This window comes from Gadus macrocephalus, chromosome 18 (assembly GCF_031168955.1).
Source record: "Gadus macrocephalus chromosome 18, ASM3116895v1".
NCBI lineage: Eukaryota > Metazoa > Chordata > Actinopteri > Gadiformes > Gadidae > Gadus > Gadus macrocephalus.
This window is the reverse complement of record NC_082399.1, coordinates 5,025,759-5,053,280: the sequence shown is the minus strand read 5'-3', so window position 1 is coordinate 5,053,280 and position 27,522 is coordinate 5,025,759. Positions and strand designations below refer to the sequence as shown.

Genomic DNA, 27,522 nt, shown 5'->3' with positions numbered 1-27,522 from the left:
TCTCTCTCTCTCTCTCTCTCTCTCTCTCTCTCTCTCTCTCTCTCTCTCTCTCTCTCTCTCTCTTTTATTTATTTATTTATATATATAGGGGGAGGGGCCAGAGAGGGAGGGGCCAGAGGTGTTTACTCCGTAGCGACTTCAGTAGCCACAGAGCGATCACAGAAGGATTTAAATGGTATGTAAAGTGTGGAGGCCTCTCAGGTCGCGACCTGTTATGTCATTACAGACCTCCAGGTGGGCGTCTACTGTTTATGTCATGCGTGATTATGTGCTACACACACACACACACAGGTGTATCCCATCCACATATGTACACAAATGGATGTTTGGATGGGCGTAGTCAAGGGTTTCTGTTGCTCTGCTGCCTCGTCAGTATTGTGAATGTGTTTTGAATTGTGAACAGCTGGGGATTCACCCTTTTGCATGTCGTAAACAAAGCACTGTGTGTGTTGGAAGGGTTGACTCTGCTCAACTGGACCTTGAGGGGTTGGAGCCGTACTATTCAACATTTGGTTTTGTGTTAAACCGCTGGTCTGTGAAACTCCACAGACCAAATTGATTTGGGAAGTAAATCCTGGACTGTTGTGGGTGGAAGGGCTTCAGACTCCCTCCCCTATGTTGCATAATGGCTGCATAATGTTTACAAGGTGCAGGTTTCTGGGGAACTTGGGGAGGTTTTCCTTCATGAGTTGACTAATACGGGTTGATGTGTGAGCTGAGGTTAATGTGTGTGTGTGTGTGTGTGTGTGTGTGTGTGTGTGTGTGTGTGTGTGTGTGTGTGTGTGTGTGTGTGTGTACACGCCCCCGTGCATGGGTGTGTCCCTGTCCTGATATTGATTCAATAAAACGATCACTCGGGATTACATGGAAGAGACATTTGAGAAAGATTCATGAGTCGTGTGATGTATGCTTAGTTATGAGGCATGAAGTAGTTATGGTTGTTAAGTGGGGTATTCTGCAACCGCAAATCTGTCTTTCTGTCTGTCGCTGTCCGTCTAACTGTCTGACGTGTGTCCATCTGTCTGTCGGTTACTATATCTATCCGTCGAGAGGAGCGTGGTAACATGAAGTGTTAAAAGATTTACCGAAGACTGAATTAGAGAAACCCCCAACACACTGTGCCAAACCAAATGATTTCTTTCTCTACTCGCAAGCGATACCTCTTCTCCCTTTCACACTACACGCAAATACACACCAACAAACGCACACACTAAGTAAATAAGTCTTTCAGCCCACGACCCCTTTAAGTGCCTGGTTCAGAGGGTTCAAACGTTTCTCTGACCTCCACCACATCAGAGCCTTTCTATTCTTCTACTATTGCCTACACTCATGAAAGCTGTAAGTATGGTAGATGCAAACTATATTCATTGTACTGTATAGTGATATTAGTTTCACTATATTAATGCTGATGTAGCCGAAGCTAAATGCTGGTATTGAGGATCTCTCCTTCTCACATTCCCACTCTATTCCCCATCACCCCACATTCGTCTTAGTCTTTTTACAGATAAATTAGATTCAGGAATGAAAAAATCATCCAGGGTGTCGGGCTATAATAAGCTTAACACTTAAGTTTTTCTCTCTCTCTCTCTCTGGCTCTTCTTTCTCACATTGTGCGATAGACTTGACATGCCAGTCTGAGAGTTCTGTTTAACGCCCCCCAGCCTATGCAAGACATGGGATGTACAGAGAGAAACATCCCTTTTTATTGTGCACAGAAAGGCACCTGTTTATTCATGTGGAAAAGATGTTTCATCTGCTGTTTATTTAGTTTATTTGTATTTGTTTGATTGACGTCACTGACTTTTCTAAAGCAATTTTTTCAAACCTCCTTCTTTACACCTGTTATAGTTCATAATGCATTATCCATAATGCATTATCCATTCTGTGAAATAAGAAATGCCAATATGTCTCCTGGGGAAATGGGGAGATAAGACTCAATCATTTCAGTAGTTTTTGTGCCTATTATTTACTTGGATAATAGTTCCTCTTCTTAGGTTTTGCATTTTACGAAGAGGAAGTAGGGAGGATAAAAAGACCAGAGAGCTGTCTTGTTATTATTTAGCCACTTGAGACTGCAACGCTGAAAAGTAAATGCAACAGCACATTCCCTTTTGAGCAGTCCTCTTAGGGTTCAAGGGGCCCTAGGTAACATTTTATGAGCTAACATTTCCATGTAATTTGTTTAAAATGACCTAGCCGTCCATCAGCTATAAGTGTGAGAAATGATCCGTGAGAATATCTGTTATTTTGGACTGCCCCTGCCTCTCTATGAGACAATTAGGATTTCAGAGCGCTCCCACTTCTTTCCTGACCAATCAGGACATCCCGGTTCCCTGATTGGTTCTGGGAATCCATCCTGCCTGTCAATCACGTATCATAGCCAAGTTCCACCCCGGGTGTGTGAAAGCAACACTTCTCAATGGCAGGGAAACCCAAGGAGGTAGCAGAACGGGAGGGGGCGTGTTTGTTGGGGTTACTACATTTCAAAACCTTGCTCGCTCTCGCTCTCAATCTCTCTCTTCCTCTAAACGACTCTCAAATCGTATCTAGACGGGTCTTGAACTGTAAACATGGAACGGCACCAGCTTCTCCGGAGCCTCTGTGGGTGGAGAGGAGGTGGGGTGGGGGTGGGGGTGGTGCTCACCACTTAGATGGAGTTAAGTGATCTCCCTTGATGCGGTCCTCCACTGGTTATGAAAGGGACAGAAAGAGGATACCTCGGAATTAGCCGTACAAAGCGACTCCGTCAGTGCTGACCCTCTCGCTCTCTCTCTCTCTCTCTCTCTCTCTCTGTCTCTGTCTCTGTCTCTCTCTCTGTCTCCCGCTCTCTCTCTCTCTCTCTCTCTCTGTCTCTCTCTCTCTCTCTCTCTCTGTCTCTGTCTCTGTCTCTGTCTCTCTCTCTGTCTCCCGCTCTCTCTCTCTCTCTCTCTCTCTCTGTCTCTCTGTCTCTCTGTCTCTCTGTCTCTCTGTCTCTCTCTCGCTCTCTCTCTCTCTCTCTCTCTCTCTGTCTCCCGCTCTCTCTCTCTCTCTCTCTCTCTCTCTCTGTCTCTCTGTCTCTCTGTCTCTCTGTCTCTCTCTCTCGCTCTCTCGCTCTCTCTGTCTCTCTCTCTGTCTCTGTCTCTCTCTCTCTGTCTCTCTCTCTGTCTCTGTCTCTCTCTCTGTCTCTCTCTCTGTCTCTCTCTCTCTCGCTCTCTCCTCCACCCGGAGCCACTGGGGATGTCACCATGCCTCTCAGCTCCTCTGGTCATGTCTTGCTGTTAAATGTCAATGGAAATGACTTGAAAATACTAGCCAGTATTAAAAACACTTAAGGGAAACGGTGTCTATCTAAATGCACTCATAATATGAACACAATGCCAAGCCATGAGCCCAAATTACACATGGCTCTTCAGAGGCCTGTACACGCCCCTTTCCAGGTCGTACATGCATGCATACGCACATGAATAAGCGGCTCAGGAAAGCTTCGCCCTTCTCTATGGAGGTCCGTTTGCTTTGGTTTTAACGACAGCCAGACGTTAAGAACCCAAAACACAGTATTTATCACTTTATAAACATATTCTCAATAGAGCAGAGTCAGACTCCGTCTCGCAGTTCTTGTTTCTGGATGTGCTCGTCGGTTGGTGTACATTCATGGTTGGAGAACTACACCGCCCCCTGGTGTCCACGTTAACGTGGCGGGAAAGTGTTAACGCGGGCAGCTCTGTGAAGCTCTGCGTCGCGTCTCTTGAGTCCCGACGTGGGTCTTCACAAACGTGTGTGTGAACCCAGCTTTAGGTTACAAAATGGAGTAAAGCTAGAGTTTTATCGGGACGTCTATTTAGGGACAAAACCTTGTCATGTTCTTCATGCTCTCAAAAGGGCAGCACGAGGCTTGGAAGTGGCGCGGGCAGCGACGCTGTGCAGGGTAGTCGAACTGACACTTGGCTCACAGCGATGCTTCTTCTGCTTGTTTTTCTCTTCATCAGATCGCCCTCGAAAAGGTCAACTGTCAGCAGGTTGCAGTGTTTCTTTACTCCGAAGTGTTGGTTATACTTTACTCTGTAGTGTTCATTATACGTCACACGTTCTTTACTCTGTGGCTTTTATTATACTTTACTCTAGAGTGTTTATGAGACATCACTGGTCTGTAATGTTTCTGGTGTTTATTATCACATCCGCTACTTCAAAAAGAGAAAATGGAGAAATGGAATTGAAAGCCGTAAGGTGCAATGCCGGTGAACTGAGCGGCTAGTTTCCATCAGCCAGATAAGGCCAACCAGAAACACGCCTTGAACCGCCATCGCTAAGAGCAAGCAAAGGTCGCACAAAAAAGGTCTCCGCAATGGTGGAACAAGCCCCATGCCGATGTCAGGACCGCAGAGTCACTCACCACCTCCGGCAAAATGTTCTGACAAAGGTACCTATTGTAAGTCACTTTGGGTAAAAGTGACTGATAAATGCCCTCAATGTAAATGTAAACAACCCCAAACTCTTCCCTTTCTCTTCCCTGTCTCAATGCGAAACCTTTTGTAGTTAGTGTCAGACGTTGGAATCATCACACAAAACCATCTCATAATCTTTTCTGACTGGCGTGTTTATTTTGCACATTGTTGAAAGTGAGTTTGTGTTTGTGTACATCTTTCAACACCCAGCAGGGCCAGCTAATGAACGGTTGTGTTCTTTTCCAGGGAAAACCATTTCACACACCGTATCGCACACGAACGCAGCAAGCGCGCACAGACACACTGCGTACTTAATAGACCCCGATGTCAGATAAAGACCCCCTATTGTTGAGTGGAAGGAGGAGGCATCCATGTCCTCATATGAGAGCGAGAGAGAGAGAGAGAGACAGAGAGAGAGAGAGAGGACAGTAGTGTGATTGTTCAGACTCGGAATGAAAGGTTTTGAGTTTGGGTGGAAATGCTGCTCACCTTTTTTGTCTAGCCAACTTTCGTGACAGAAATAGCAGCCGCTTGAGCTCAACGCTTCAGGTGTGGCAGCGGGATAACGCACAGTAGGAAGTGAAGGTATTACGGCTCAGTCAAACATTGGAAACCGAGAGAAGGGGGGTGGGAGGTGGGGGGAGAGAGAGAGAAAGACATTGATTGAGTTGGGGGAGTGTGGTGGGCGTGCAGTGTGAGGAATGCCGCTTCGTGTTGTAACTGGAATCCCGTGCTCTGTCTCTCTGTCTCTCCATCGCTCTCTCTCCTCACCCCATGTTCCACGTCTCCTGTTCTTTTCTTCTACTCAATATCCTCTTTCTTCGCTGTCAGTGAGCATGCTGGCTGTGTCCTCCGGGCTCCTGATTTCCTTCCGACCCGCCACCCAGTGCATGAAGCGAAGGCGGGAAATGTTGTTGAGTGAAGTTGGAGGCCTACCTAACCCTAACCCTAACCCTAAGCCATAATACCTTTACATCCTACTGACATTATACTGTGCCCCCCCCCCCCTCCTGCTGTCAATCTCTCTCCATCTTTCTGTCTTTCACACTCACTCTTTATGTCTCTCTCTGTCTCTATATATTTATGTCTGTCTCTATATTTATGTCTCTCTCTTTCTGTCTCTCTGTCTCTATCTCTCTCTATCTTTATGTCTCCGTCTCTCTCTCTCTCTCACTCACTCACTCACTCACTCACTCACTCACTCACTCACTCACTCACTCACTCACATCAGTTTGTGATATCTCAAGCTGATGTGGGAGAGAAGGGCAGCCATCTTGACTCAGATGAATGGCCCTGTATCCCAGGGCCTGAGCAGTGTGTGTGTGTGTGTGTGTGTGTGTGTGTGTGTGTGTGTGTGTGTGTGTGTGTGTGTGTGTGTGTGTGTGTGTGTGTGTGTGTGTGTGTGTGTGTGTGTGTGTGTGTGTGTGTGTGTGTGTGTGTGTGTGTGTGTGTGTGTGCGCGCGCGTCTGTGGGCTTGAGGCCAATGGAATGACGGTAGCTCTGGTTCTAGTGGAATGTCTCTCTGGACATTCACAAGAGACGGACACAACAGACACATTGGATACCCTTTGAGTTAAGACTGAACCAACCTCTGCGTCTACAGTGTGCTGAAGTAGGTTTCGGGGAGTCGCTGTAGGCTGTTGCCGGGCGGTGTTGTTGTTGAGTAAACCGCGGTTGGAAGGCCCAACAAGGGTCAAGGGTAGCTGCATTGTTGCAGTAGTTGGCGCTGTCTCCGGTAACATCAGGTGACTAGATGGGCCGTGGTAGTGGGAGTGTAGAGAAGGAATGAGTGAAAGGGGAATGGGGCAGGTGGCGGTCTGCCTGGTACGTGGTGAGTACCTAGCTGACTCAATTGTTACAATTGTTACAAATGTGAATAAGCTGTTATGGATATAAATGGTTATAAAACAACCCATCTTGACACATTTGATATGGGTCGTGAAAATGGCTAAATATCTCTGTCGTAATGTGTTTTAAAAACGTTCTGGGTAGGCTAAGTTTATGAGTACTAACTATTTTTTGTGTTTTTTATTTAGTTGATTTATTAAAAATTATTTGCAACACGGTAAACTCATGTTTGACAATTCATAGAAATGCAAATGAGTTGAAACCTCTTATGAAATAACGTAAGACAAAAATAAAAATCTGTACTTCTAACTCTTCAAAGTAAGTAAAAAGGCACAGATGGAGTACATTTCTTTTTTGGCTTTTAGTCCAAACTGGAATCTACATCCGTCATGTTAATTTTGTCATAGTAGTTATTTTCATGGGTCTATTAGATGTTGCTATTGTGTCCTTGTATCGCTCGCCCTCCCTTCTTGGAAGTTCCTCTACTGGGGCTTGTTCTCCTGAACGTTCCCCTCGTTCCGTCCTGAAGATCATAATCCTCCAACAAAACCTTGAATCACTCTCTATCCCAGCAGCATCTAAGCGATAAGAGAGTTAAGTGTTGTTCCCAATCAAACCCCATATGTCTGATATTCGAGCGTGCCCTTAAGAAACACAGCACAACTTCAAACTAAAATAGAAAATCTGCCTGCATCTCTTCTCTTATTCATGCGGGGAGATTATACACGATGTGAGGAGGCTAGGAGGAAGCAGCCTTAGCAAGGGGAGATAGGGTGAGGCTGGACCACTAAGTCACTAAGTACTTCATAGTGCCACAAAGAGTGCTTAAAGGCTACGCTTGTTTGAATTTAGAGCCCAAGTAGGAGAAAAGTATACGACGTATGCTGGTGCTGATGTGAGGAACGTCTGAATTACACTGCCTTCTTCTGCCTCCTATTTGATTTATTTTGGCACCTAATTCGCACTGATTGGCTGAATTGCAAAATATATATTCAGAAGTCCACTTTGTATGCTTGTATACTTTACTGATTGAGTATAGTGTTTGTAATCAAAGCGTTATGTTCAAGGTACTGCAGGCAGTACCTGATGTACTCTATTGATGCGAAGGTGGGGAGAGGTGGAGGGGTGAGGGTGGGTGATGCATATATCACCCCACCCTCACCCTTCACCTCGGGACTTTGTCAAGGCTGTCATCCTGAACAAACTCCCGCTCTCTCATCTCCCAGAAAACAAAAGACAAGGAAAGAAAACACACAAGGCTCCTGGCCCAGACAGGAAGAGGAGTGATCTGATTGGACAAAGACTAATGTGTCACTGGAATACCATTCATCTTTTCCATTGCCCCCCCCCCCCCCCCCTCCCTTTCCTTTCCTTTCCTTCCTTGCTTCCTAAACTTTATGCTCATCTCGATGTTTCCTTTCCTTCCTAGAGTTGCTGGGGTCAACCAAGAGACTCAGTGTCAACTACCAAGACTCAGATGGGTAAGTGTGTGCGTGCGTGCGTGCGTGCGTGCGTGCGTGCGTGCGTGCGTGCGTGCGTGCGTGCGTGCGTGCGTGCGTGCGTGCGTGCGTGCGTGCGTGCGTGCGTGCGTGCGTGCGTGCGTGCGTGCGTGCGTGCGTGCGTGCGTGCGTGCGTGCGTGCGTGCGTGCGTGCGTGCGTGCGTGCGTGCGTGCGTGCGTGCGTGCGTGCGTGCGTGCGTGCGTGCGTGCGTGCGTGCGTGCGTGCGTGCGTGCGTGCGTGCGTGCGTGCGTGCGTGCGTGCGTGCGTGCGTGCGTGCGTGCGTGCGTGCGTGTGTGTGTGTGTGTGTGTGGTGTGGTGGGTCTACAACTTCCCTTGTACTTAAGATGTGTATCCTCATGTTTGCATAACTGTGGTCACACACACACACACACACACACACACACACACACACACACACACACACACACACACACACACACACACACACACACACACACACACACACACACACACACACACACACACACACACACACACACACACACACTATAGAATGTGGAGACAAGTCTGCAGTGTGGTGGCACGTTTGTGATTGACAGCTCTTCCCGGGTCCCGCCCTAATAACGGGGTGGAAAGTATGTGAGGCCGTGCCGGCGTCTCGTGTTTATCTTGCGCCTGAACAGAATGACTCATAACACATGCATTCATACGCAGACCTTACACACTATCGCTATTTCACACACACGCTGTTCCAACACAAACACACACACACACACAGCCAGAGCCAGGAAGGCATACACTCATGCACAACATGTATACACATACATACACACTCCTATGCATATACACATTAAAACACAAACAGACACACAGATACAAATACACAGATATATACACACACGCACGCACACACACACAAAATCATGGCAGAAAGTCCCATGAAAACACCTTGAAACAAAGTGTATTTTTTCCTGTTCTTGGAAAACAACAAGCGAAATAATGAACACCTCAGAAGAAGCTGGTCACTGTTTCCAGCGCCAGCGTGTGATAAAAGTTCAGAGGTATCTGGCTTGGATTTCTGTTCAATATGGCCACAATCCCCAAGACGTTAATGATGTCATATCGATGACTGTACCAGGATTCCCAAAGTTATATTTCTCTATTGCCATTGTGCGTGTGCTACTGTGCATGTGCTACCCTATCAGAGGCAATCCCATTGTTGGGCATCACCAGTTGTTTTGTCACGAGTTGTTTGTCACGCATCTGTGCGTCCTGTGTTCATACCAAAAACCTTGAAATCAAGATATCTCGCTCAGCCTGAACCTTCGCACACTCACACGTATGCACTACGGTATAATCCTACACCTATTCTATAGAATATAACAGTAATATACCTCTCCCTTACAGATTCGATTAAGGCTTCAAACAACCTCTGAAAACAACTTCTCTGAGGCACACAAAGGTGTGTGTGTGTGCGTGCGTGTGTGTGTGTGTGTGCGTGCGTGTGCGTGTGCGCATGATGAGGGGAGGACGGTAAACAATCATTACATAGCGAGCCATCGCTACCCCTCCAACCACACAGGCTGTAATCCGGCGTACGTGGGTGTTTGTTGTCTTTTTGCACTTTCTCCCCCCCTCCTCTCTCCCTCATAGATGGGAGGCAGCGGAGGGGGGGGGGGGTGTATAAAGGGCTGAGACGGACGACGGTGGGCCGGTCCAGGCAGGCACCGCACACCCTCCTCTCACCCTTTGTGCCCAGAGACGGCCAGCAGGAGAACCTGAATCTGTTCAGGCGGTTAATCCACTTCTGAATTCTGTCCCGTTCTACTCCAGAACACAATATATCCCAATATAATATAATCTAACGTAATGTCATGAGAGCTAACCGATTTATTTTGTTAGCTGAAACGCAATATCGGAATGCCCGTTCCAATCAACCTTAATATTTTAATCATCTAGTCATGACAATTATATAGAATATTTCCCAAGCAGTGACATTAGAGCAGACATTACAAAAATAAGTGAAAGAACAAGACATGCAGCCATGGAGAGTAGGTCATATTAATAATAAAAGCCAGAGATCAAATGGTCACCTATAGGCCTAGTGGTCAGCCAGGTCAGCGTGCAAGAGGCTTGAGATACAAATCTATTGTTGTTTTTAACCGCTTTTTATGCCTGTAAAATGTGGACCTTTTTAGACAGCTGTGCGTAACTAGGAGACAAACCTCCAGTGGTTTTCGATTATTCCATCTCCGGGCAAGTGGAGAGGAGGAATCTTAATGGTAGGTTAGCAGCTGGAATAGTACGGGAACCATTCCTTTAAAGCCTTGGCCCTCCACGTCTCAGAAAACTAGTTTTCAGTTGGTTTCTGCTGGAGTCAGGCAATTTTAGTTTTGTTTAACAATACTGAAACGTGCTGAACAACGACAGATCCTCTGTCCACACACAAACACACACCACACGCAAGCACGAACACACACACACACACACACCAAGCACGAATGCACAAGTGAACACACACACACACACACACACACACACACACACACACACACACACACACACACACACACACACACACACACACACCAAGCACGATTGCACAAGTGAACACACACACACACACACACACACACACACACACACACACACACACACACACACACACACACCAGGATACTTAGTGGATGTCTGTCACTACATCACAATAGTTAGCAGTGGAGCTGAGCTGGGGGGGGGATGGGGGTGGGGGGGGGTCCTATAGTGGTCCTCATCCATGGTGTTTGTAGCTCAGTGAAAAGGTCATAACACATACACACACACAAACACACACCCCAGACAGACACACACACACACACACAACCCTGATAGCTGCATACACTCACCTGACAGACGCACACAAATCCCTGACAGACACACACCCCTGACAGACATACACAGACACACACACACACACACACACACACATCCCTGACAAACACACACACACCCCAGACACACACACCCCTAACAGAAACACACACAGCACTGACGACAAACACACACACATCCCTGAAAGACACACACACACACACACATCCTTGACAGACACACACACACACCCTGACAGACACACACACACACACACACACACACACACACACACACACACACACACACACACACACACACACCAGACAGACACAGAACACACACTCAAAAACAGAGCACTGGACATTCTTAACCTGAGGCAAAGTCAAGCGTTTGTCAAAAATGTAGGCATTTTGTTATTTACCATTACTGTCACCTCATCTAATTATCATCTCTCTCTATTCTCTCGCTCTCAATATTTCTCTCTCTCTCCCCCTCTCTCTCTCTCTCTCTCTCTCTCTCTCTCTCTCTCTCTCTCTCTCTCTCGCCCAGCTTCTCTGCCCTGCACCATGCGGCCCTCAGTGGCACCGTGGAGCTGCTGTCTCTGCTGCTCGAGGCCCAGGCCATGGTGGACATCCGGGACGTCAACGGTACCCATCCTACCCCCCCCACACACCACGTCACTACCCCTCACACCATACCCCCTACCCCCCACACCACCTCACTACCCCCCACCACCATACCCCCTACCCCAAACTACCCCCCACCCGTACTCATCACCTCACTACACCCCACACTCTCTCTCACAATTTAATTCAAAATAACTTTATCGGCATGGAAACAAACAAGGTTCAAGTTAGCTAATTCTCTCTCTCTCTCTCTCTCTCTCTCTCTCTCTCTCTCTCTCTCTCTCTCTCTCTCTCTCTCTCTCTCTCTCTCTCTCTCTCTCTCTCTCTCTCTCTCTCTCTCTCCTCTCCCTCTCCCTCTCCCTCTCTCTCCCCCCCCCCCCCCCCAGGCATGCGGCCCCTCCACTATGCGGCCTGGCAGGGGAAGGCTGACTCTGTGCTGGTCCTGCTGCGGGGGGGCGCCGCGGTTAACCTAGCGTCCCAGGACGGCCAGGTCCCCCTGCACCTCGCCGCCCAGTACGGGCACTATGAGGTGGTGAGTACGTGCACGTGTAGATGTACACACACACACACACACACACACACACACACACACACACACACACACACACACACACACACACACACACACACACACACACACACACACACACACACACCAACATATTCGAGGATGGTTATAATCTTGAATCAAACATTCATATCCCCCTCCCACTATTGATTGTTGTATGTATGGCACAACATAAACTTCATGCATGTTGAGTTTATTCATAGTACTTAATTGTGTAGCATTAGCTAGCTATCATTGCCGTAGAAAGGGAATGGGTTAACCTAGCGATTGTTAGTGCTTGCACTTGGTTCTAAGAACATCCTTACTGTACCGACAGCGGTATATTGTTTCACTTTCTTATGACAAATGTACTCATTGAAAGTTGCTTTTCATAAAAGCGTCTGCTAAATGTAAATGTTAAATGTAAATGTAGAACATATCGCCAAGTCTGCCAGGGAGATGGGCATTGTAGTTTTCTTGTCTTTCTGATTCAAACCACAAATCTGTCAGCAATGCACACGCATTCACCAAGCGATGCATTTGTGAATCATGACCGGGCTGTGACACGTTAGATTAGATTAGATACACTTTATTCCTCCCAAAACTGGGTGGTTCACCCGCAAGCACGCACACGCACACACACGCAACCACACAACCTCACAGAGACATTCCATGACATCACATTCCAAGGAGCCCGATCACAGCACGGTCAGGACACAACATAAGCAACACGCTGATAAGAAATTTGCTGTCATTGTCAAAAGGGAAAGAACGTGTGACAAACACCAGCGAGCTACCAGAGGACCATTTATGTGTTGGCAATTTGTACAGCGGAAAGGAAGAATTACGTCCTAAAATGCCCAGTAGAAAATCCAGGCAGTATTAGACGGTCTCTCAAAGCAATGGCAGATTCATATTTAACGGTGGACTGTCGTGCTCCGGTTAGGCCGAGAGGATGCATGGAGTCCTTTTGGCTAAGCAAAATTGGGAAAATGTGCAATCCACGGTATTGCTTCATTCCCGCCGGCGTACCAGCTGCTAACCCTCCCAGTGAATATTGCTCCATCGCGGGTCACACCCTCTCTCACCCATAAACGCACAGTCGCCTTATCTCACTCCAGATGTTCTGTATCGGGATGAGAATTGGGAGTGGGAACCATGCTGGAGTGCAGCCTTTGCCTTCCTTCGGGTTCTGACCATTTAAACCCTTCCCAGAGTCAGAACTCAGGAGGTGGGAGGCCTCCAGAGACAGACTCTATTTTAGAACAGATAATGGATTCTGATTGGTGTTAGAAAACATGTTTAAATGTGCCGAGGTGATGGCTGCTTGATGCGCGACAGATCTGCCATCGCAGAGGCATGCCTGCCTCTCGCGTTCTCCTCCCCCACCCTTGCACCCTTTCTTCTTCTTTGTTATCTCGTGGAATGTTATCGACACACACACGTGCACGCACATGCACACGCACACACACACATGCTGTTCCAGGCGTGAGGATATTTTGGGGTGATTGACATGCATGCGTGCCGCTCCCTGGGAAGATACCAAGTCTTTTGTCCTTTTCTTGTTTGTGTGTGTGTGTGTGTGTGTGTGTGTGTGTGTGTGTGTGTGTGTGTGTGTGTGTGTGTGTGTGTGTGTGTGTGTGTGTGTGTGTGTGTGTGTGTGTGTGTGTGTGTGTGTGTGTGTGTGTGCGTGTAGTCTGAGATGCTACTCCAGCATCAGTCCAACCCATGTCTGATGAACAAGATGAAGAAGACGCCTCTAGACCTGGCCTGTGAGTTCGGCAGAGTCAAGGTGTGTCCGTCTGTCTGTCTGTCACTACATTCCTGCTATTCATTCTGTGTTCTTTAGCAGATGTAGTCCCGTTCCTACATCAACTTTTACTTTGGAAAACCCATTATTTGAGTTCCTAAATGCTAATCTATAGACTTTTTCTGTCACATATTATCAAGCCAAAATAATTGTGTGTGTGTGTGTGTGTGTGTGTGTGTGTGTGTGTGTGTGTGTGTGTGTGTGTGTGTGTGTGTGTGTGTGTGTGTGTGTGTGTGTGTGTGTGTGTGTGTGTGTGTGTGTGTGTGTGTGTGTGTGTGTGTGTGTGTGTTCACAGGTGGCTCAGCTCCTGCTGAGCAGCAACATGGTCACATCACTGTTGGAGGGGGAGGGGCGGGACCCTCAGGACTCCGCCTCCACCACGCCCCTCCACCTGGCCGCCCGCAACGGACACAGAGACGTCATCAGGTCGGCCATCTTGGTTCCGTTTCGACCTCATCCTGGTTCTAAATGCGAGCTGGGCTGGGGTATCCACGTTCTATACATTATTCCCCCACTCAGCTAGCATGAAGACCCAAGCTGCCGTTTTGACACCTGCATCGTTAGACTCATATTGGAGAACTGGCTTTTTACTAATTTAAGAGAGGAGCTGCTTTATACACGCGTTGTAAAAAAAGAACACTTTCTTTATGGAAACAGAGTTGACGTTGTAGAACGTGATTCCTTTACAACACACGTCACTGATGGTTTGATAGGAGTAGTTGGGTGGTTCGGTGTCACCGTAGCCAGTCGCCACGGTCGCACCCTGCGTGGTGATCGGTGTAAGGTGTGTGAGTGCTGAAGGACATCTTGTGTGTGTGTGCGCGCGCGCGTGCGGGGTCTGCAGGTTGCTGCTGAAAGCCGGCATCGACATCAACTGGACCACCAAGGCCGGGACCTCTCTGCATGAGGCCGCCCTCTACGGGAAGACGGAAGTAGTGCGCCTGCTCCTTGACGTGAGTCGCCGCGGCCGGGAGACAGAGTGACAGAACGAGCTTTAGCCAGCGAAACGTTGTAGCATTGCCGTGTTGAAATGGGACAAACGCGGCATCAGACTTGTGTGTCCGGCTTTTTACGGTTTTTAGACGTTAATCACTTCACGGTATCGTCATGAACGTTCACTGGAGCGTGTCATTTGATAAACGGTAGATAGGATCAGCTGATGGACGGGTCTGTGGCCGCCTCTCTCTGTAGGCGGGCGTCAACGTCAACACACGCAACACGTACAACCAGACGGCCCTGGACATCGTCAACCAGTTCACCACCAGCGGCGCCAGCACAGAGATCAAGCAGATGCTACGAGGTTCCCTCAGACACCCCTCGACACACCGCAATCAAAAAAAACCTGCTTGAGCAAGGCCCCGCCCACGCACGACACTAAGGCCCCGCCCACACTGCACTCAACCACCTGCTTCAGCTAGGCCCCGCCCACACCCAACACTAAACACCCTGCTTCAGCTAGGCCCCGCCCACATTCAACTCTACACACCCTGCTTCAGCTCGGCCCCGCCCACACACTAAACATGAAACACCCTGCCTACCTAGGCCCCGCCCACACACTAAACATGAAACACCCTGCCTACCCAGGCCCCACCTACACACAACACTAAAAACACTGGTACAGCTAGGCCCCGCCCACTAAATAATTTAAGGTGGGGCTATATGGCCGTTCAGGCTTTCATTGTCTCCACTCACTACAATCAGCTTTGGGGGGAATATTTGATAAATATTATCTGGCCCATAACAGACAACCCCACAATAGCATGCATTTAACCATTGATGGCAATATTATCCTAGTGTTCTTAACTTGTGCATTTAAGTTGAGGTCCGTGACCGCTGTACTGCACAGTTGACGGTGGTGAACGTCTGTAACTCTTTTGTTGTCTCTGGGGTCTAGATGCTTCCGGCTCTCTGCAGGTGCGTGCCGTGAAGGACTACTGGAACCTCCACGACCCCACTGCCCTGAACCTGCGGGCAGGGGACCTGGTCGTGGTGAGTGTGTGCGTGTGTGAGTGTGCGTGTACGTGTGCGTGTGGTCGTCTGTGTTGTTGTGGGCATCCATGTGGGTGTTGGTCTGTGTTGTGGGTGTGGGTCTGTGTGTGGGTGTGGGTGTGGGTGTCTCTGGTTGCATTCATTAGGGGGCCTGATTTTTAGAGTGCAGAGTGACTAGATTAGTGGTTTGGGATCCAGGAGTCTTACGATGTTATAGCACAACATCTGGGGCGGTAACTGCAACTGCAATGGGCTGAGTTACGACTTGTTTAGTTTTTATATCCTTTTTATATTTTACAGAATAAAAGCTCTTTCTCACTAGTTGATGATGCTTTTAGGAGGTGATTTGAATGTGTGTGTTAATGCAGGCAAGGCTACACGGTTTACAGACACTTTTTTTGAGTTTAATACCGATGCAATTCAACACCAATTACGCTCTTACAGATGCCAACCTCAAGCAACATGATTGGTCTAAATAAATAGGAAGTGAAAGAAAGGAAACGTACCTCATAAATTAGACATGAGTCTTAGATATGTGAGGCTACAAGATCACTTACTCAGACTAGTAGTAGTACTAGATATCGTAACTAAATAAGTTAATTTGATATTAATTAGGTAATTGGTCAAATATTTGTTCCATTGTGGCTTTTCTGTTGGATGTGGAATATTTTTGTCTGGTTTTAAAGTGTAAATAGTCTGCACACTAACATATTGATGCCTCTGATTAAATTCAACCACTCTCATCTTCAAACTCGGTGCTTCGGTTCTGTTTACCCTAGCTGCTGTAACTTGTATCATGACGTAGCATCAAACAGATTATGTATTTAGTTTAACCATGCTCACTTGTTAAGGCTGCTTAATGCTGTGTGTTCTTAAGATCTGTGAGTGTGATTTCCTTAGAATGAGTGTTTCTAAGCTGGAGGCTCTGAGTTGGAATCTCTTTTTGAGTCTTTCCCGTTCTGGATAGTTAGTAGCTCAGCCCCTATTCCTAGGAAGAGGCACGCTGGATCCGAGGGGATTAAACGATAGGCTGATGTTGTTCAAGTTAGAAGTGTTCTGGGATGTTCTTCGCCTAATTATGTGTTTCCTTGAACGAGACCATGGTGGGGAAACAGGTTGGAACGTGCCACTGTCAAATCCATCCTCAACACACACACACACACACACACACACACATACACATACACATACACATACACACTCACACTCACACTGTGTGGGCCACCGTATGTTCCTAACTCCCTGTGATATTTGTGTTGCTCATCGGACTCTGTTTTAACTTGTAGCTTGACTGTGGTCTTTGGCTATGTCATAGCTGCGACTGGACTCTGAATAGGTTGGCTCTCTTGTTGTGTCTTGCTGTTTATGTAGAAGTGGATTTCAGGAGGACAAAGCCTACTACCCTTAGGCTAGTAGGCTTTAGAAGGATGGGGTTGGGGCATTAGGGGGTGGGTGGGTGTGTGTGTGTGTGTGTGTGTGTGTGTGTGTGTGTGTGTGTGTGTGTGTGTGTGTGTGTGTGTGTGTGTGTGTGTGTGTGTGTGTGTGTGTGTGTGTGTGTGTGTGTGTGTGTGTGTGTGTGTGTGTGTGTGTGTCTTCTTTCTATTTTTATTGTTGATTTGTTAAGCCTCGTCCATATCTGTCATATAATGTTCAGTTGGTGACACTGCTTTCTTAAACAATTTAAAATTGCAGTGGCATGCCGTGTCATGCAAATATCAACATGAATTTGAATCGTAATCAAATATTTCGATTACGCAATACAATTCCGAAAAGCACGTTGAAATGGAAAATGATCTGACAGTCATCATCTCCCTACGGATGCCTGTTTCAGAAGGCATCAGTGAATCATGCACTGTACATGCATGAGGTCAGACCGCCGGGTTGAACTGAATGTGGTCGTCTGCTCCCTGGCAGGTGTTGGAGCAGCACTCTGACGGTCAGTGGAAGGGCCACGTCCAGGACGGGCAGCGAGGGACGGAGCGCATCGGCTTCTTCCCCCCGTCGGTGGTGGAGGTGCTGAGCAGGAGATCAGGTAACTTCAGCCAGAATCGAACCAACCCTGACCCTATGATACATGGAAATCAAACCAACCCTGACCCTATGATACATGGAAATCAAACCAACCCTGACCCTATGATACATGGAAATCAAACTAACCCTGACCCTATGATACATGGAAATCAAACAAACCCTGACCCTATGATACATGGAAATCAAACCAACCCTGACCCTATGATACATGGAAATCAAACTAACCCTGACCCTATGATACATGGAAATCAAACAAACCCTGACCCTATGATGCATGGAAATCAAACAAACCCTGACCCTATGATACATGGAAATCAAACAAACCCTGACCCTATGATACATGGAAATATAACAAACCCTGACCCTAAGTTTCGTGGAAACCAAACTAACCCTGACCCTAAGATTCATGGAAAAGTGTGTTCCCACTGCCAAAGATTCTCGTACGGGAAGGAAGTTAAAAAAATAAATAAACAGGTAGTCCAGCTGTGCCCAGCCAATCAACGGTGAGCAAATGCCCAATTAGTCCCTTAACGAGGTAGCTGTGCCATTACTGACAACGATGCTTTCCCAAAGAGACAACTGTTCTTATACTGGAGCTGATGTTCTCTGTTCTTATTCAATTCGTCTGCACTGTGATGCCCGCTGTTGTCTTTCAGAGGCATTGTACCAACATGACAACGTTGTGATACACCATTAAGTCGTCGGAAGGGAATTTAATGAGGTGATATTCCGTCACAATGTTGGGTTTAAATTATTCAATACCACACCATATTCCTAAAGGACCACATGAACCACGTTCTTCAATTGGAGCTGAGGGGAATAATTAAATAAACCGTTTCCATGGCAACGACGGTATACATGGTACCCTATTCTCCCGCCCTCTTTAGGATTCTCCCTAGTTCAACACGCTTGCTCTCCATCTTATAATGTCATTACCAGCCTAACACGGCAGTGGCGGTGCTTATCTTTGTCTGCTTTGCCAAAGCCAAGGCTTGTGTTTCCATTGCTGGGGAGCGTTTCAGAGTGGCTGATGCCTGGCCCATGGGGTTGGCCCATGTATCGGCTCCTCCTGACGCCGAGCTAGAGCTATACTTAGGGACAAAAAGGCTGGGCGAGGGAAAACAACCTCAGTCGATATGTGAAGGAGCGCTCCAGGGAATGGATGCTACGTCGTCTGGAGGTCCTTGTTTTGTTGTGTGGTTGCAAATAAAGTTGGGCCGGCTGAAGCTATATGCTAAGTCGTTCTAACCTCATTGACAAAAGGGGATTACCCCCCCCCCCTTCAACCTATACCACACACAGACAAGCAGTCACACACACACACACACGCACGCACACGCACACACGCACGCACACAAAATCCTACAACGCACACTCACACAACACACTCGCACAGAGACGGCCACAAATGCGCACACGCCGGTACATTAATAGGATTAATGTGGCGCGATTAGGAAGTGTCAGCTCTGTTAAGAGTCTGCAGCGGGCGGCTTTGGTTCCCCCGCCGCTCTGTGTGTGCAGCGGGCTCATGTCGGGCGAAGAGAGCGGAGGAGAGGGAGACGTAGTGAGGCAGCGGGAGATGAGCAAAACGGGGTTTGATTTAGCGCCCTACAAGCGTGTGACAGGCCCTTTTCTGCTCCCGGGAGCCAAAGTTAGCTCTGAGAGAGAGAGGGAACGAGGGTGGGGGAAGAGAGAGAGCGATGGAGGGGGGAGGGGGGGGTGGGGGAGCGTCTGCGTTCAATGATAATGTCACCGTGTCAGCAGACGCGGATCAACACAGAAGCGTTCTGCTGCTGAGGCGTTCTGTCGAGTGAGCCTCTCTCGACAGAACGCCTCAGCAGCAGAACGCTTCACTGAAGCCCCCTTATGGTAAATGTTCAATGGACTGCATATATATAGCGCTTTTCTAACCAGAGACCCAGTCGAAGCGCTTTACAATAATGCCGAACATTCACCCATTCATGCACACGTCGTTCACACACCGTCGGCGTTGGCAACCATGCAAGGCGACCAGCCTTGCATGGTTGCCAACCGAACCGAATGGTTGCATGGTTGCCATGGTTGCCAACCGAACCGAACTGCTCGTCGGGAGCAGTTCGGTCACTGTATGTGTCTTGCTCAGGGACATCTCTGATGGACAGACCTTAAAGGGGCCTGTACATCGCCACGTCAACTCACAAAATGGCTGCCCCCCCTCCATTTGGGAAGCATAGAAGTGTTACTCATTCGGTTGGAAGTCATGTTTTTTGGGGGTAATTGTTGAGCAATTCGTTGCGTAATGATTTGTCATCATGGGTGAGCCTGTTGTGTTTGAGCTGGCGCTGTGTTTTCTCATGCAAGACTTGGCAAAAACAAAGTTTTGAGTTGCCTAGGTTACGGTTTATTTACCTTGATTCAGGCCTTGATAGTGCTACAACTCAACATAGGCTTATTGAAGACCTTTTAGACTTTGGGGGTATTTGAGACCTTTTTCCCAGTAGATGAATACTTGCGTATTCATCTACTGGGATGCGAGATGCAGGTTTTCTGTTGTAGCTCGTGGTTTTGCTTCTTCAGCGACGAAAGGGTTCCAGCATATCAACAACACACCAATATGGGACTTGAGCGAGAACCTCCTCCCGTTAGCGGGCATGTCTCCTCCGGTCTCATCAGCTCCTTCTGTGTCTTCAGGAGGCGGGACCCTTTCCCGTCAGGCCTCGTTGCCATGCCAACGCAAGCACTTCCTGTCTAGAGCTCCCCAAGCTAGCCTGGGCACTGGGCCGCAAAGCCAGGAGTTGATGCGTGCTCTCTGCTACCAGCAAGAAGGTACACACTCACTCACTCGCTCACTCGCTCACTCGCTCACTCACTCACTCACTCTCCCACTCACTCACTCACTCACTCACTCAGTCACTCACTCACTCACTCACTCACTCGCTCACTCACTCGCTCGCTCACTCGCTCGCTCACTCGCTCACTCACTCACTCACTCACTCACTCACTCACTCACTCTCCCACTCTCCCACTCTCTCACTCTCTCACTCTCTCACTCACTCACTCACTCACTCACTCACTCACTCACTACCTCTCTCACACACTCTCCTCTACAAACAAGCAGGTACACACTCACTCATTCACTCACGCACTCACTCACTCACTCACACACACACACACACACACACACACACACACACACACACACACACACACACACACACACACACACACACACACACACACACACACACACACACACACACACACACACCTTCTCTCAACTCACTCATGTTGCTTTCCTTTTTTCACACGTTATCTTTTCTAACCAAGCTGGATGTTGGTGACCTCCGACCCCCCCTACCGCCCCCCCCCTACCCAGAGCCAAAATCGAGGGGTCACCCCTTTCTCCGGGTCCCCTAGTGAGCACAATGTGTACGTGTGTGTGTACGTGTGTGTGTGTGTGTGTGTGTGCGCGTGTGTGTGTTAGGTGCTCCACATGGCAGTGAGCTCTCACCTCCAGCTAGTCCCGCTAGTCCCACTGAGGACGTGTGGGTCCTCCGGGGTAACCCCCCCACTGGTAAGAGTGTGTGCCCCCCCCCCCAGCCTGTGTGGAGAACACCCTGACCCCCCCCCCCCCCCCGACACCCCCTAGCAGCCCCTCTAACCGTGCTCCTGACCCTGTACTTATGGCGTTTTTCCATTCACACTTGCCCGTGCCGAGCCGTTCCGTACCGTGCAGATTTGAGCGCCCACTACCGGTTTACGCAGGCCGAACGGTGCCGGGGTCGTGACCCCGAGGTGCACCATCTCCGAGGTCGGGCCGAAGTGAGCCCGCCCCTCCTCCAAGCCCCGCCTCCAAGCCCCGCCTCCAAGCCTCTAAGCGGGCTGAGTTGACGACCCCGAGGGTGAGGTGACGTCAGCCCCCCGGTTGCTATTAGGAGCGAGAAGATTTCTCGCAAGTTGTGCGGATATGGACCTATAAAAGTACATTAAACTTTGCATGCGTATGTATATGACGCATCGCCATGTGCGATGAGTTCGTCCAGTGTTTGTTTGCCTGATTGGAATGGGTAACGAAGGTTCAGCAGAAGGGCAATGCGATGATGTAAGTTTGACGATATTCCTGAAATAGTTTGTCGAAATAGGACAGATTATTTCAGATGAGTCTAATATTTCACACTATAAGATCGCTGATTTCGATATTCAACACGTCTCTTACCTAAAACCAAGGACATCGTTTGGCACTAGGGAAATAATATCTGTGAAACATTGTTTAATGTTTAAACAGAACTATTATGAAATAAATCGGCTCTCAATGAGCTATTGAGATTTGGAGTCAAAAAAAGGGGAATATTAACGTCAAACTGAGTTCATCATCACGAATATCATTATGTGTGTTGCTGTCCATCTGAAACAACTAAAATATATAAACTGTGTGAATCAATCCGACTTTAGACTAGGCTATAATATAAAAGTAAATAGGCAGTAAAAGGCTAGGGTCATCACTCAAGGCAAGTGTGTGTCGCCGTCCTTGCGCGTGGACTGAGCCGGGACCGTGCGGTATAGTGGAAAAACGCCATTAGTAGCTCTGTAGTCTAGACCAGCTGGCAATGTTGACAATGGAACCTAATCAGAGTCACCATCATTCATATCAGAATCACAATCACAATTACTGTAATTAAATAGTGCACTTTGAGGCACTCGGAGTACTGCATACTGAGTGTGTGGGTGTGGGTGTGTGTGTGTGTGTGTGTGTGTGGGTGTGGGTGTGGGTGTGCGTGTGCGTGTGTGGGTGGGTGGGTGTATTGGGTGGGTGGGTGGATGTGTGGGTGGTGGATTCACAGCAAACCAGTGTGCGTCAGAACGCTCACTACACACACACACACACACTGACTGACTGACTGACTGACTGACTGACTGACTGACTGACTGACTGACTGACTGACTGACTGACTGACTGACTGACTGACCATCATCAAGGTCTAAGTCGCGGGGACGGCAGTCCATGGAGTGAGACGGACACGAAGCTCCCCAAGGCTTTTTTGGTTGCAGTGGCGTGTGCGTGTGTGTGTGTGTGTGTGTGTGGAGCCACCATCTCCAGTCCCTCCTGTTCCCATTCGTCCTCATGTAAAGGAGCAGCCTTCTCAGGGCAGCAGTCGGTCAAAGCGTTTAACACAGATCAACACCCTGGACGGGCCTAAACGCCAGACGCTTCTCCCCTACAGCAACTATGATTAACCTCACCCCCCTGCTGTTTCTAATACCCCCCCAATAAGCTGTGCGTCTCTTAATTCACAGCTTTGCTCCACCCAGTGGGGGGGTGGGGTGGACGGAGTTAACCCTACGATGCTCCCCTCTCTGCCTTAAAGACTTGGCCTGTTTTCCTATGGCTTTCCAGCCGAGCGCTGAGCTCTCTGTTCCCTAACCAAACCTTAAAACCGCTTACCGAAGATGAAAAGTGATCAAGTGGGTTACATTGTAGTGCTATGGATTGATAACCTTGGGCCCAATCTCCACTCAACTGCACAAAGTTGTAAGACCTAGGATAAGATCAAATCAAATTTAACTCAAATCGCCCTCTATGGGTTATCGGCCGTGCCACTACATGAGTCACCTGTTCTGGGTAACCAGGTAACCTTACCAGGTAAACAGCCAGGCCCGAACAGCAAGAAAGCCCCTCCCTGAATGAAAAAAAGCCAGTATCAGATGTCAGCCAGAAGGCATTTCATACAGGTTGATAGTGGGCGGGGCCTAGCTCAAACAGGGTTTCTGGTTTTCCTTCAACAGGCTCGGTAGCTTTAAAACTGATTCATGTGCCAAAGTGAGGAGTGTATCAACACAATGTGGGTTGTGTTACTATGTGATCCTTCACTTCAAGAGGTTATGCTACAATACGGCTTTCTGATATCCACCTCTTATGTGGAATGGCCAAACACAAGATAGAGGTTGTTTGGAAGTCAAACTCAGCAGCACAGTATCATGATGGGAGGGTAGTAACTGGATTTGCATGTTGATTTGTAATGCACTACACTGTCTTTGATGTCTCTGTCCTCGGGGCGAGAACAATGTGTGATTTTTGGTTATGACAGTGCCGTCACCTGCTTGCGTTCACCCTTCCAGTGTGGCTCCAGGACCTGCATATGAATTAGGAATGTGTTGCAGTAGACGTTAGTGTTTAGTGCTGCAGTGTTTTAGTTTGTCGGAACACTCGAGCTGCCTTGTTACGACGAATGAGAATAAACTGTTTATTCCCCTCAAAGCTGACGAACCAAACAACCAGGAGACACACGGTGATCATCACAGCCATTTGACAAGTTAATGAGTCTCCCTCCCTCTCTCTCTCTCCCTCCCTCCCTCCCTCCCCCTCCCTCTCTCTCTCTCTCCCAGGTGATGACAGGAACAGTGTCGGGAGCTCCAGCAGTGTGGGCAGCAGTCGCAGCGCCGGCAGCGGCCAGAGCTCTGAGAACTCCAAGCACAGCAGCTCCCATGGGCGAGAGAGAAAGGTCGGCTCCGGCCTCCAGGACGTCTCCATGGAAACGCTAAATAAACAAATCAACGTTTAAAACAAATGCACAACCGTGAAAGACGGCGGTGGTGGAGCGAGTTTAGGCCTGCTTGCGTTCAAATGTGACACCCTCGACCTCCAAACATAAATAGATCTCCTCACACGCGTCACACACTCTTTAATAGATACACATTTCCCCTCTAAGGCAACGCATCTTCCCCATTACTGTGATGGTACTGCGCTGTGTACCATGTCCAGTACCGAAGGAGGACACTAAATAAACACAGTGAACCGACTCTGCGTCTATCAGTCGTTTCGATTGGCCGGATAAGTACACTTGACCCGTTAAACGACGCCCACCTGTCCCGATCAGCGATGAAGTAATAATCGGTGGCAAACGATCCGAAACATGTAAATAATCCGATAATGCAGGGACATAATGATTCTATCCACGAGGTACATCGTATTGAGCGGATAAACACTTTCAGCACAAACTTATGTGAACATAACATCAAACATCATCGGTGTCTGAATGATATAAAGCTGTGGCTCCTGGACACAAACACATCGGATGTCTTTTATGCTTGAGCCCTGGAAAGTGCAATATAATGATTTGTCAATGTTGTTAACTACTCCTTCATTTTGTACTTTCATGAGTTGTGTTTGATGGGTCCGTTCCTATTTTGTTGTGTAGCTGGCTCCCTCTGCTGGTGAAACAGGAGACTCACACCACACCACGCACCAAGACGACAGCTCCACAGGTGAGTGCAGGGTTCATAATGTCAGTTCATTATTGGTCTCACAAACAGGTAAGGGGTAGCCTTCTCTCTGTAGGACACTTGCCTGTGTTTAAGAGAACATTAATCTATCCGCCCAATCTCAGGAGAGGCAGGAGGTTGGTGAAGACTATACCCACCGGGAGTGGGAGTAGCACACACTCCTTCATTTTCAATTGAAACAACACAGTAGCAGTTTGTAGAGCATTCCATGTCTACTACATCCACAGACTGCTTGTATTGTGTGTCCTCATGGCTTCCAGACTACAGGAAATGAGACAATATTGTCTACACTACATACCTGGGAATACCCAAAACCAATCAAAAAAACGGTTATATCGGTTATCTGCTCACAAAGAGCTAGTATCTGTGTGTGTGTGTGTGTGTGAGTGTGTGTGTGTGTGTGTGTGTGTGTGTGTGTGTGTGTGTCCTCTTTAAGAGAAGAAACAAGCCATCGCTCTATAAGGACAGACGAGGCCAGAGCAAGCCAGGACACGGCCCAAGATATGTTCATTACTGTGGACCCTTGGGCTCTCTGTGTGTGTGTGTGTGTGTGTGTGTGTGTGTGTGTGTGTGTGTGTGTGTGTGTGTGTGTGTGTGTGTGTGTGTGTGTGTGTGTGTGTGTGTGTGTGTGTGTGTGTGTGTGTGTGTGTGTGTGTGTGTTGAGGAGGGGTGTTGACTCAGAGGAGGTTATGAGGTTGGGGGAGGAGTCTATGTGTGTGTATTTATTTTTTGGTTGAAAAAAGGAAAAAATGTAACCACATAGAGAGTTGAACCACAGAACAAGGAGCAAGAAAAAGAGAGAGAGGAGACGATTGACCACTGAGAGATATCTGCTCTGCTAGCACTCAGTCCGCCATGTTGGGTAGCTGTGTGGAGCTGTGAGGGAAGGAGGGGGGGGGGGGGGGGGGAGACAGAGAGAGATGAGATGAGATGCAAAACAGAGGGAGACACATCGATTTTGATCTCCCTGACTGGTGAGTTTATTATAGCGACCAAAGGATGAAGAATCTTGTTTTGTTGAACATCTGGAATGGTCAAATGACCAGTGAGGTGTGTGTGTGTGTGTGTGTGTGTGTGTGTGTGTGTGTGTGTGTGTGTGTGTGTGTGTGTGTGTGTGTGTGTGTGTGTGTGTGTGTGTGTGTGTGTGTGTGTGTGTGTGTGTGTGTGTGTGTGTGTTATTTAAACCTCTCTGTCTCTCATTCCGTCTCTCACTCTGTCTCTGATTCTGTCTCTCAATCTCTCTCATCTGCCTCTCTTACCTGTCTCTACCTTCACGCCCCTGGGCCTAAATAACTCATCTCTAGGTGTCTAAACCTCTTAATTCTCCAGGTAACCGATAACTCTTCTTCAGGGTTTGAAGCATGGCAGCCTCCCTCCATGAAACTCACTTTAAAACAAGAACAACCATTCAGAAATGGTTAGACATGTAGAAAAATTTGAGTATATAACACTTGAGTATAGGTGTGATTGATTGGACAGAAGACTTTTGGGAGAGGGTAATCAAAGACAAACCCCAGGGCAAGAGAGGGTGAGGGGGGAGAGAGAGAGAGGGGGAGAGAAAAAGTCTGGTGCCTCAGCTTTGTACTTTCTGTGTGCTCTTGGCTGTCTGACGTCTGTCTCTCGGCAGTCCGTTGGCTTCTGCCTGTTTTGTCGTATTCTATTTCGGCCCCAATGATTTGGGTGGCGAATTGTGAGAGAAGCGGTCAATAACAGAATGGAATTTAAATTCCAGAAAGCCGATTGTGACACTGATTGTCGCAATCCTTCTCAGTACCCATTCAAAGTTTCAAACCACTTGCTGTGCGTGTTCTACATAAGGGTTCGATGATCTGTGGGCAGTTTAACCGTGTTGTCAGAGTGAGTGTGTTTGAGTTTGCACACTTGACGTGGATGAAGGTGTTGTCTCGGCCGGTGACTGGAGGTTGGGTCATGGAGTCTTGTTTGTCTTGCAGGAGGAGTCCCCCGCCGACCGGCCAACGGAGTCCCTCAGCTGGGCTTCATGAGGCCGGAGCAGCTGCTGGAGGGCAGGGTGGGTGACAGCAGGACCGCTGATGTACTGCTGATTGGGTGTCACATACTGTCACGTACTGGTTAATTATACTGGTTAATTAATGTCACGTACTGTCACGTACTGGTTAATTATACTGGTTAATTAATGTCACATACTGTCACGTACTGGTTAATTAATGTCACGTACTGGTTAATTAATGTCACATACTGTCACATACTGGTTAATTAATGTCACATACTCGTTAATTAATGTCATATACTGTCACATACTTGTGAATTAATGTCACATACTGTCACATACTGGTGATATACTACTGATTTATTGTGATAAATACTGGCACATACTACTGATATAACGTCATACATACTGTCATATACTAGTGATATATTACTTATTTACTGTCATCTACATTGTCACATACTACTGATATACTGTCATGTATATACTGTCACGTACTACTGATATACTGTCATGTATATACTGTCACGTACTACTGATATACTGTCATGTATATACTGTCACATACTACTGATATACTGTCATATATTCTGTCGCATAGCACTGATATACTGTCATGTATACTGTCACCTACTACTGATATACTGTTGAATATACTGTCACATACTACTGATGTACTGTCGAATATACTGTCACATACTACTGAT

The 27,522-nt window shown here is 47.9% G+C and overlaps 1 protein-coding gene across 4 annotated transcripts in view; it reads left to right on the top strand.

Moving 5' to 3' along the window:
* Window positions 1-27,522, top strand: part of LOC132446292 (caskin-2-like) — a 41,682-nt gene that overhangs the window by 4,746 nt on the left and 9,414 nt on the right. For 2 of the 4 annotated variants that reach the window (XM_060036508.1, XM_060036509.1), the window contains 14 exons: window positions 7,699-7,750; window positions 11,133-11,230; window positions 11,596-11,741; window positions 13,453-13,548; window positions 13,862-13,992; window positions 14,411-14,519; window positions 14,758-14,866; window positions 15,461-15,555; window positions 17,470-17,587; window positions 20,257-20,391; window positions 21,050-21,139; window positions 23,950-24,065; window positions 24,762-24,828; window positions 26,799-26,875. In XM_060036508.1, coding sequence (XP_059892491.1) covers window positions 7,699-7,750; window positions 11,133-11,230; window positions 11,596-11,741; window positions 13,453-13,548; window positions 13,862-13,992; window positions 14,411-14,519; window positions 14,758-14,866; window positions 15,461-15,555; window positions 17,470-17,587; window positions 20,257-20,391; window positions 21,050-21,139; window positions 23,950-24,065; window positions 24,762-24,828; window positions 26,799-26,875 — 1,439 coding nt within the window. Of the gene's footprint in view, window positions 1-5,727; window positions 6,253-7,698; window positions 7,751-11,132; window positions 11,231-11,595; window positions 11,742-13,452; window positions 13,549-13,861; window positions 13,993-14,410; window positions 14,520-14,757; window positions 14,867-15,460; window positions 15,556-17,469; window positions 17,588-20,256; window positions 20,392-21,049; window positions 21,140-23,949; window positions 24,066-24,761; window positions 24,829-26,798; window positions 26,876-27,522 lie in introns of those variants that run through there. The other 2 variants (XM_060036510.1, XM_060036511.1) reach the window with 2 other exon arrangements.